The sequence below is a fragment of the Pyxicephalus adspersus genome, chromosome 6 (genome assembly GCF_032062135.1).
Source record: "Pyxicephalus adspersus chromosome 6, UCB_Pads_2.0, whole genome shotgun sequence".
NCBI lineage: Eukaryota > Metazoa > Chordata > Amphibia > Anura > Pyxicephalidae > Pyxicephalus > Pyxicephalus adspersus.
In genome coordinates, this window is record NC_092863.1 from 34,349,423 (window position 1) to 34,361,632 (window position 12,210).

A 12,210-nucleotide genomic window follows, 5' to 3' on the forward strand; every position below is an offset into this window, starting at 1 on the left:
AAGAATATACTTCAATTCTCTCCACACCCTTGCTGCTCTACTTGTTCATCACCAGGAGCAAGCAGAGATAGTTGCAACTTACACAGGACTAAGGGCTTGCTCCTTGTGCCATGTTTCAGAAATGTCTGAATAGCAAATAAATAAATACCAGTGCAATGGTAGGAAGTGGAGATTTTTTTCTTCACTGACAAAGCAGTGTGGGAATATTAGAAGGAGGTAAATAAATTGTTGGTGGGTCAAAAATAAAGTGAACCTGTCACTTTCAGCTTGACCTGTTGGAAAAACCTGTCCATGTTATTCAGGCAGTGATGCGGACACATCCTATATGATCTTTTCATAATCCACTAGCTCAGGGGTGTCAAACTTAAATACACAGAGGGCCAAAATTAAAAACTTAGACCAAGTCACAGGCCAACCTGTATTAAAAACATTGAGGATGTTTTTCCTTCTCATTAGATATAAAACATTTTCATATGGAAAATGCAAGGTACAACCATTCATAGAACATTTACTGTAGAGTTCATTCCACAATTTTATCATATAGCTCTAGAAGCTACATCTACTGTTGGTAAACCTTATTTGTGTATATTTCATCTATTTAGACTCCCCAGTTCTGATGAAATGCAGAACTTCGTGTAGTTCATTACCTCGCATTTAAATACATTTGTGTTTCTTTAATGTATTGCCATGCAATTTGAAATGAATGTCAATAAAAAATACTAACACGTGTATGGTGTATTGCTAGAATGTATAGGTGTGGATGACACCTAGGGTTTAAAATAATTTGAACATAAAAGCCAGAGAAATCCAGCTAACAGAGCCAATGAGAGCAGTCAAAGCTGAGGTTCAAATCCTTTCCCAAATTTTGGCATACATTTAGCTCTTTTAAGAGCTAGATAATTGCTAATATGACTAACATGGCTAAAATAACAATGCTGTACACTAATTTAAACTTTTACTTTCTGCTATAGCAATTTTTAGATGTAATACCAATACAGTTGATATGCAGTGCAACACATACACAAACATTCAAGACAAAGTTACAGGTTCACTTTAATGTTAGCCCTATTGGGGGCTCATTGGGAAAAAATCTCCAGTACTTCCAGGTATGAAGCAGTATATGCTACACACCCTTCCTCCTGTATGACATCTAATATTTAAATCATCAGGTAGAAATGAAATGTATAATTCAAACTGTGTTAATAATTTCCCACCTGTTACATTGACTATTACATGGTCACTCTGTGATGAGTAGATGCGCCGTCCACTGATTTCTACCCAATATTTACATGGATAATTTCCAGGTGCATCTTGGTTGGATGCCGATATTAAACCAGTGTGCAATAGTTCCCCTTCCTGGATTATTTTTCCTTCAAAGTAAATTTGTATTCCTTTTGCTGGTGCACTAATTGGAGGTGAGCAGTTCAATTTAAACGATTCCTGTTTAGTATACACAGTGTATGACGGGATCAGTCCAATGGAGGGTGGTGGTGGGGTCTCTGTAACAAGAAGGTGAAACACTTTATATATTTCTATTTAATTTTATTTCTTTACAATCATACAAGGATATGCAGTCTGCATTTCAAAAGCAGGAAACAGAAATATTAAACATAATTTGTTGGTTACCTGTGTATGAAATCACAAATAGACCACACATAGGTATCAAGACAACTTTCAATTGGAAAACTAACACAGAACAGGATCAGCTAATTATTTGAATATTTACAGATGATAAAGTACAATGGGTAAATCAGATATTATTACCAGTTTTGCAAAGGAAGTTCTCACAGACGTGTATTACTGCACAAGCCAACAAGCCGGCTTAGCAGAGAGTATAAAGGGGAACATTGTTGATTTACTAAAGAACTTTAGGCTGTTCACTTAGCAGAGTTAATTTTTACCCTGCAGGGGATAATTTAGTTAATTTAAAAATGATGGTTGTTTATTAATAATAATAATAATAATAATAATATAATATCAATAATAATTAGCAAGGTTTATTCTTAGTATAGAAAACAGGGCAAGTTTGAGAACAAAATGTGTTGGATAGCAAAAGTGATTTATCTAGTTTGCCACAGCAGTAAAGTTATTCCACTCTCTTGCTCCTCCTGCTACCTAATGATAAATATACTTTATTGACTGTGTTATTCGAAGCATTGTATAATGTAAAACAATGGAGAAAATAGCAATTGGATTTTTATCCTTAGCTGAGTTATGTACTAGACCGATTACCAAACATCAGATTACTAGGCAATTTTAATTTTACATTGTATTTGGTTCCTTCCCAATTATCATTGCTTATCTTTTGCAGGTCTCTTACCAACATGGATGTATTATTTCATTGGTGGCTGCTTCCTTTTTTCCATTTTATTATGTGTTCTTGTGGTTGTTCTCCTGCTTATATGCTGCTTTTCCAGAAAAGGCAAGTCTCTGAATTAAAATAGTCACAAATGTATTTTGTTGTAGAATATGGAATATTGTGGATCCCTGCATTAGCCCTTATCTTTGATTAGTGAACATTTTAAGTGGATAATTTATGTTGTTTCCAATATCAGAATATGTACTACGGGACAATTTATAATAGGATTATTTACATTTACCTGTTTCATGGCGATTTTTAAACTAGCATTTTGATCCTTATGATGTAAAGAAGATGCTTGTGTTTGCATATTAGGGTAATAGAAATTATGCAGAATAAAAGGATGTATGGTGTAAAATGTAATAAAGATTTACCAGGACTAATCTATTTCTGTCTGTACAGTAAGTGCCAGGTACAATTACCACTACTGACATGTAATTTATGTTTAGCAGCTACCCTTTCATGTGTGCACTGGTACACAGGTATGATTAGGAGTATGGAAGTTGGCGGTACATAGGTTCAGCTGATCTAGGAAGGTAATAGGGTATAAGTACACTGAAAGCAGGCAAGTAGCAGGAGTCAGACCGCCTACAAGACTAAGTCAGAAATACAGAATGATGTATAAGGGGGACTAGCCCAATGCAGGACACTGCAGCACTTCATTTACATCCATTTATTTTGGCTCAGACAACTCAAAGTGGCTTCACTTCAGCAGGAAGTAACACACAACATCAAACAGTTACTCATCTCAGCAATTGGCAAAACAACTTTAGCAATAAGTCCTGCAAAATGAGCAATTCAACAACCGAGTCACTAAAGCGGCTATGCCAGGAATGCACCTGGTGCTCACAGGTAGCATGGGGTGGCGTCTCTAATCCAAAAATATGGAGCCCCACACCTTCCTCCAAGAGTCCACAGAGTCCAGGCCCTGTAAGAAGCTGCAGGTCCCCAACCAAAATTTCCACAATAGGCAACATGTTTTTATAAGAATCATGACTTAAAGCGGGGGGGGGGGGGGGGGTGTATTACTGCACAAGCCAACAAGCCGGCTTAGCAGAGAGTATAAAGGAGAACATTGTTGATTTACTAAAGAACTTTAGGCTGTTCACTTAGCAGAGTTAATTTTTACCCTGCAGGGGATAATTTACTTAATTTAGTAATGATGGTGAAAAATTACATTGTAAAAACAATACACAATAAAATGCAAAAAAACATGATTTTTACATGTCACAGACAACAGAAAACAATTCTTGTTCATTTGTAAAAGCACCATTTGGTTTATGGGTGATGATACAATTTGGTTTATGGTATGGGCTTGCAGGCCATGAAAGGCATTATGATATCATACCATGAACGGGAGATGGCACAAGGGTTAGCAGAAGGGCTTCTTTCAAGTACTGAATGTTGTTTAGGGTGATAAATAATAAAGCTGTCAATGAGGTCCTTACCAATCCATGCGGAATGTTACCCAGATCTCCTGAAAACTGATTATTTTCTACAGACTTTCTATACATTACTTCTCAGCTTTTTCAGGAGACATTTGATCTACTTCACTGTCCCTATTTACTGCATACAGAAGGCTGTCTATTATTCTGAATGTGTATGCCAACATGGAGGTTGGTCCTGTTCAGGCCTAGTCCCTAAACTTATGTGAGAAGGGAAAAAGAGGTGTCCTGCTGTTGATCCCCAAATAACTTTATTAAAGCTCTCCAAGTCTGGAGAAAATACAATTTCATCAGAGAATCTGGGTTGTCCAGCAAACCTGGAATGGATTTCATAACAGTAATTGGCTAGTAAATGTATTCAATCCTGGACCAGATTCATTTCAGGTTTGCTGGATCACCAAGGTACACTGGTGAAAATGTAACTTCCCCAGGCTTGGAGCGCTTAATAAATCAGGTCCATTGTGTGGTACCTCCTACACCCACCCCAGGCCAAACATATACCCCTAGGCAAATCAAAACTCCACTCCTCTACCTTCTCCTCATCCTTCCCCTCTTTGTTAAGTAGTGTTGGACTCACCAATCAGAGTTTCTCATTGGTGCAGTTGACATTTTTAGCACCACTCTAGCTGATAATAATGGGGGTATATTAATGTTTCTCAAAGGACTAAGGGCTTGCTCCTTGTCCCATGTTTCAGAAATGTCTGAATAGCAAATAAATAAATACCAGTGCAATGGTAGGAAGTGGAGATTTTTTTCTTCACTGACAAAGCAGTGTGGGAATATTAGAAGGAGGTATAAACAAATGATGGTGGGTGAAAATTGAACCTGTCACTTTCAGTTTGACTAGATGGGAAAACCATGTTATTCAGGCAGTGATGTAGACACATCCTATATGATCTTTTCATAATCCACTAGCTCAGGGGTGTCCAACTTAAATACACACTTTAATGTTAGCCCTATTGGGGGCACATTGGGAAAAAATCTCCAGTACTTCCAGGTATGAAGCAGTATATGCTATACACCCTTCTTCCTGTATGACATCTTTGGGCACATAACATTTTGCACATTCTGCTTTGCTTATCTTTAAAACCATCAGGTAGAAATGAAATGTGTAATTCAAACTGTGTTAATAATTTCCCACCTGTTACATTGACTATTACATGGTCACTCTGTGATGAGTAGATGCGCCGTCCACTGATTTCTACCCAATATTTACATGAATAATTTCCAGGGGCATCTTGGTTGGATGCCGATATTAAACCAGTGTGCAATAGTTCCCCTTCCTGGATTATTTTTCCTTCAAAGTAAATTTGTATTCCTTTTGCTGGTGCACTAATTGGAGGTGAGCAGTTCAATTTAAACGTTTCCTGTTTAGTATACACAGTGTATGACGGGATCAGTCCAATGGAGGGTGGTGGTGGGGTCTCTGTAACAATAAGGTGAAACACTTTATATATTTCTGTTTTATTTAATTTCTTTACAATCATGCAAAGATATGCAGTCTTGCATTTCAAAAGCATTAGACAGAAGGATTAAACATAATTTGTTGGTTACCTGTGTATGAAATCACAAATAGACCATAAATAGGTATCACATTAACTATCAATGGGAAAACACTTATAGAAAAGTATCAGCATTTTTTTTTGAATATTTACAGATGATAAAGTACATTGATTAAATCAGGAATTATCACCAGTTTTGCAAAAGAAGTTCTCACAGAAGTGTATTACTGCACAAGACAACTGAAAAGCGTGCATAGCAGAGAGATGTGAGAGTATAAAGGAGAACATTGAGGCATCCCGTGTTAACTTTCAGCTGGTATATGGATTTTATTATAGTGCATTAAATTAGATATATTTTAGCCAAAATGCCTTTGCCTATCTGTGATATCCTGAAATAAAAAAAGCTGTGTTAACAATTTCCCACCTGTTACATTGACTATAACATAGTCACTCAGTGATGAGCCGATGTTCCGTCCATTTATTTCTATCCAATATTTACAAGCATATTTCCCAGAAGTATTTTCGTTGGCTGCAGATATATTATAATAACTTTGCAATGGCCCCCCTTCTTGAATTATCTTGTTCTCATGGTATATCTGTATTCTTTTTGCTGATGTACCAACTAGGGGCAAACAGGTCAAAGTGAAAGATTCCTCCTTCAGATACACAGGGTGTAAAGGTGAAAGTGCTATAGAGGGTGGTTGTGGGGTATCTGCAATAGTAAGGTAAAATACTTCATGTATTTTAAAGACATTTCAGAATATTTACTGAGTTTAAAATACTAGTTGCACAAAGAAAGCTTTAAAAACCAACAAAAGTGACTTTTTAGGCATTAAACTGTCACATTAGATTTATAAAAAAAAAAAAAATCACATTTTTATTAAATACAATAAAATTGATCATAAAAACATGTGATTCAAATCAAATTTCCACATGAGATCAAGTACCCAAACATATATGCTCCTACTGGCTATATCTCAATTTGTAATCCTCGATGCGTTTCGCAGACGATGTCTGCTTCTTCAGGATATATTGAGATCTAAGAACATGCATAATGGAAAGTGAATCACATATACATGAAACAATTTCACTTTTTACATAGAATTTAAAATGAATGATTTAGTCACTGGAACCCCCAAGGCAGTTCATTTCAAATTTAAATGACATTGTTTTTTCCTGTATATACCTATATATAGGTATCACAAAAGCTTTTCTAACATTTCTTACAACCAATATTCCCAAGCCTTGTGCAGCAATATCAGTGGGAGACATATAGTAAATAAATCATATCCTATTATCTATGAGCATATTAATATACAATAGCATATTTTGCAAGGCTACATAATTTATTGTTACAACAACCTTATCAAGATTGTTGACTACTTTATATTTATATTGCCTTTTTACAGCATACAGCCACATTTACTCCCATGCATAAACAAACATGTATATATTTAGATAATAGTTTATCCATCTTTTATTTTTAGGTAATTATTAACTCAATATGTTGTTTACCTGCAATATGAATAGTAATGAATATGCTTATATTGGACTGTATATAAGTTCCATTTTCAAGGGTCCGGTATAGACACTGGAATTGGCCAGCATCCTGCTTGCTCCTAATTTCAATTCCAAAGTGGGCACAATTTTTAATCTGTTCTGTAGAATACATTTTTGATTCTTCCTTGTAGAACTCAAATATCTTGCTACTCACTGGGTCATCACTGCAGCAAGTAAAACTGAGATTTTCTCCTAGCTCATAAATTGGATGGTTTGGTAATACATCCAGTTGAACAATATCTGCTTTGAGAAGACAAAAAACGAAAAGAAATATACTTTTCTACGCACAGTACATATACAAATACCAAATCAAAATACAAACTCTTCTTTAGGTATAGGAAATCTGCATGTCTTCTTCAAAACCTTGGTGGTTTTCTATAAACAATTTTAATAAAGTTGATTAACTGTAATATGCTTAGAGCCATTTTCCACTACTGTATTGGGATTTTGCATATGTTTTTATGCGGCAATGCGTGCGTTAACACAATGATCAGCAACACAAAAGACACTTATTGGTGCACTGGATTTATTCTTAGAAGCATGTCAAACAGTCTGCTACAGAATGCATTGCATCATGCTCATTGGTGCTTTTTAAAGTCAAACATGTACAATTTTTGGCTCATTGAGCAGTCGATTCAATAAATGCACACCAATGTAAATGTCCCAGCATTTTTTAAAGGCAGAGCTGCAGTGAGATCAGGCCTTTATAGAAGGAGAATATAAAGAAAAATGTATGTTACTGGCCAAAAGATACAAAACATTACTTGTAACAGTGATCATGATGAATGCTACTAACTACAGCTGTATAACCCTCAAGAAAATGATACTACATTGACAACATGGAACTAGGCACTGTAAAATGACATTCTAGGTCCTAATAGCACCGTACAAACCTCAGCAAGGTGCAGGGGCAGTCAATCAGAAATCGTTTTTGAGTATCCAAATACAGGCAAAGAAATGAAGACTGACATCCTAATAATTGTACATCTGTGGATTTGATTTAGGGTGGATAACTTTGTGATGTGAGATCACCTTGTTCTACCAATAGGTAAATCTGACTGCAGCTTTTGAAGAAAATGTACCAATGATGGAAGGAAGTGATAACATGCGTAACATAATTCAAACTGCACATCTATGATGCAAATCTCCTAATACTGCTGCACGTCCATATTGCAAATCTCTCATTCCACCAAATGCCATAAAATTGAGTACAGTGAACTCACTTTCAGGTTTAGGATGATTTGAGCTTTTTGACTTGATTTGTTATCCTGGTAGAAGTAGCCATCAGAGGATGGGCACACTGCGGTCATAAAAAGCTGGACATGGTCAGCAACAATACTAAGGTAGGCTGTGGTATTTAAAAAATGCTCACTTGGTACTAAGGCACCTGAACTTTGCTAAAAACAAATCTCCCACACCATTACATCACTACCAGTCTGAACTGTTAATACAGAGATGTATCCATAATTTTGTGTTGTTGTTGTTGCCAAATTCTGACCCTACCATCTGAATATTGCAACAGAAATTCAAATTCATAAAGCCCGGCAACATTTTTTCAATCTCTTGTCCTATTAGAGCCCAATAAAACTGTATCAGGTATCTGCTCTTAGCTGACAGAAGTTGCACTAAATATAGTCTCCTGCTGCTGTAGCCCAGTTGTCCTCAACCTTTTGCAGGTCGTTGACCACTAAATGCATGGACTTCAGACCGTGCATGTGCGGGGAGCCGTGTGTCACCCCCCAGAGTAATTTCATGATGCCAGAACCCAGCCACTCTCCCATCGCAAAGAGAGTGATACTCTGATACTCTGTTTGATCTTTAGAAGGTTGTCCTGACAATGAATGTTTTCATGCCCAAATGTATTTACAATAAATGCCTGTATACGGAATATGGGAATGTATACTATTTTACCATATTTTGCCTTTTTATTTTAAAAAATGTTCAGGATCAAAACATAATATTTTTTTTGTGATTCTATTTTCCAAGTAAATACGAAATATAAATTTTTCACTACTTCCACTGACCAGGCCCAAAATGCAAGTTTAATGCTCAGGGGCTTCAGGCAGCTGGTTTACTATTTTAATTTATATACAAATCTGAAGAACAGGATTTTAGTTTACAGCTAAATGACTCGTGACGTTTGGCACACATATACTCTTCTGTGTGAAGAGTATTTATATGTCCATTTTGCAGAAGCAGTATAAAACTGGAGCTGGGTATTCCTATCATGGAATTACCTTGCATTCATTGCTACTTGTAGATTAAGGATTTAAATTAAACTATATAAACGTATTTAAATATGTTTGGCACAAGCAAGACTCTTCCAAGTGTTGGTTGCCCAGCCAAACAATCTAGAGAGAAGGGCCTTAATGGGAGGGATGACCAAAATCCTGATAGTCACTCTAAACTCTAGAGATCCCGGGGGGATGGGACTACACGGTCCCACCCTCCAGGCACTCATTTGCGAGCAGATGCCCGGCCGGCATCTGCTTCCCCTAGCCTCGCATCCCCAGCCTCGCATCCCCAGCTTGCACAGATGCCCGTCCAGCATCGGCAGGGAAAAAAGAGGCTAGACATCACTAAAAGATGCGGCGGACATCACTGGAGGACACCGCGGGCACTGCTGGAGTACGCCACTGGAACTGGGAACAAGGTAGGAGTTTTAACCTCCCTGGAAATTCCACCTCGAGTGTGGCTCCGGGTTACCGCTTTTTACATAGTAAAATCCACCCTGAGCCACACTCAGAAATACTGCCAGGAAGGATAAACTGTCTTCATTTCTAAATGTTATGTCTGGAGGAAACGAGGCACTGTTCATCACCTGCCCAATATCATTCAAACAGTGAAGCATGGTGGTGGCAGCATCATGCTGTGGGGGGGATAACCAGAAGGGACTTGGAGACTGGTCAGAGTTGGGGGAAAGCTGAATGGAGCAAAGTACATAGATATACTCAATGAAAACTTGTTCGGGACCTCAGACTGGACCAAAGATTGACCTTCCAACATGACAATGACCCAAAGCAGACAGCGAAGAGAACACAGAAGTGGCTTATGTACAACTCTGTGAATGTCCTAAAATGGCCCAGCCAGAGCCCTGACACAAACCCTAACAAACATTTATAGAGAGACCAGAAAATCACTTTCCACCAATGGTTCCCTTCCAACCTGACTGAGGCTGAAAGGATTGGAGAGTGGCAGGGAATCCCACAGTGCAGGTTTACAAAGCTTGTTGCATCATACAAAAACAGACAAGGTTGTAATTGCTGCCAAAGGTGCTCCAACTGGGTATAAATACTTAGCTAAAGGGAATATTTCAGCTTTTTCATTTGAATACATTTACAAAATTGTCTAAAATTATGTTTTCCCTTGATGATCATGGGGCACTGAGTGTAGATTAATCAAAAAACAAGAAATAAAATTGTTGTAACATCAGACTGCAACGAAACAACATTGAAAAAAGTGAAGAGGGTCTGAATATTTTCTGAAGCCCTTGTATACAAATAAATTATTTATATTTATATATATATATATATATATATATATATATATATATATATATGTAATATATTTGTACTCTGTATTTATTAGACATAGAAAAATATATACATATAACAAAAAATATTTTTTTTTTAAAAGAAAAGGCTATATATAGTTTAATCAAAATGCATGTTTTAAAATTTGCAGCATAGTAATATATTAACCAGAATCACAGACAGCAATCCCCACCAACATATGTGTTGTTTATTTAGAAAGCTGTTAAAAAGTGGCAAGTGTTAGGACATTCTGTGGCAAGTGTTAGGACATACATTTCTATTTGTGATAGTTCAACCCTTCCCACAGCAGCATGACCTAATGCAGCCTTTTGTAATGTAATTTATATATATATATGGACACCAGTATTTAGGATAAGCCCTTATTTCTTTCTAGCATTCATCAGAATTCAAATATATATTATTCATTAAAATAATAGTACAGTACAAGAAATTCCCACACATTTACATTTTAAGATTTGTAGTTGCATATTTTTATATTTGCTAGACATAAGGAAATTATTGTTTTAAAATAATACATTTACCTCTTGCCAAAGAGTGTGAGACCAAGAAGAACAGCCCTAAAATAAGAAGACACATGTTATGGTGCCAGAAAGGTTGAAGGTTTGAAAAGAGATATGGAGCATAACACTTATCCACAGCATTTTATGTTTATTTTTGATTATTGTGTTAGGTCAAATGAATCTAAATGCAGAAGTGACTTTACATAAACCAATACCTGAAGTAGTTACTTTTATGAAGAATACTGATGTGATACCATCTTACACAAATATAATGGAATTCTTTTATAAATATGATCATGTTTTTATTGTAATATATTTGTTGAATCACCCACTGTCTAATAATGACTCTCAGCAAGTGGTTGACGCTCCCTGCCTGAATTTTTGACTTTGCCCCTGTCTTTTCCATTGTGAAGCAAAGTGAAAGGGTCTTACACCCCATGCTGCTTGCTCCATGATCTAAAATGAATAAACAACTAAAAACCCCATCATAATCATAACTAAGCACACCAAATAAACCTTAACATACCAAAATGATCTTTTTTGTGAATACGTAGAAAATATTTAAAAAGAAATGATTACTTACCAAATCGTATTACAGTTAAGGTGCTCATCATCCTTTTTTCTTAGATAGTGATACATGCAAAATAGTTCACCATTACCAAAATAATACAAGGTAATTGTACAAACGAAAAAGGCTAAGGCAGTTTCAAAAGGCTGCTTGTAGTCAGTACATAGTTAGCTGTTAGGTGGGTAAACTGACAGAATAACACAGGAAACACAGGGGTGTCCAGGAAGTATATGACTGGTCTTTGTTAATATATATTGTTACCTAGCATCTCTTTCCTTATGACTTTTCTTTGCATATCTTTAAAGCATTGCTGCCAACCTATAGCTCCACAGAAATTACTGTAAGGCACTCAGGCATTTGATCAGAAAACATTTTGTAGACATTCAAGGATCTTTCCAAACTAGGAAAACTCCCTAAGCAGGGTCCTCATTTTTCTGCCTTCTTGATGATTGTAAAACAAACATTTTAGAAAGATGGGCACTGATTGGATACCTGACGATTTGTTAAATCTGTTTTTTACTGTGCTGACATTTACAAGGGGGAGAATAAGCCATCAATGTAGAGAAGTGAGCATACCGATTTCTTTCATATAGGTATATAGGGAGGTCATTTATGGAATTTTACAGATATGTTATTTTTACCACCGGATATATGTTTTTGCTGCCCACTGGGACACTTTATTATGTCAACTGTGGGGTCTCTTACTATAAACTCTGTTCAGG

General features: G+C 36.5%; 1 protein-coding gene across 3 annotated transcripts in view; it reads right to left on the reverse strand.

Moving 5' to 3' along the window:
• LOC140333495 (immunoglobulin superfamily member 1-like) overlaps positions 1–12,137 on the reverse strand; it is a 28,455-nt gene extending 16,318 nt beyond the window's left edge. For 2 of the 3 annotated variants that reach the window (XM_072415169.1, XM_072415168.1), the window contains exons 1-6: positions 11,504–12,137; positions 10,942–10,977; positions 6,822–7,109; positions 5,731–6,018; positions 4,946–5,230; positions 1,215–1,499 (exon numbers count right to left, since the gene is read on the reverse strand). In XM_072415169.1, coding sequence (XP_072271270.1) covers positions 1,215–1,499; positions 4,946–5,230; positions 5,731–6,018; positions 6,822–7,109; positions 10,942–10,977; positions 11,504–11,534 — 1,213 coding nt within the window. In that variant the 5' untranslated portion in view covers positions 11,535–12,137. The remainder of the gene's footprint in view (positions 1–1,214; positions 1,500–4,945; positions 5,231–5,730; positions 6,019–6,821; positions 7,110–10,941; positions 10,978–11,503) is intronic. The other variant, XM_072415170.1, reaches the window with a different exon arrangement.
• Positions 12,138–12,210: the final 73 nt, after the last annotated feature.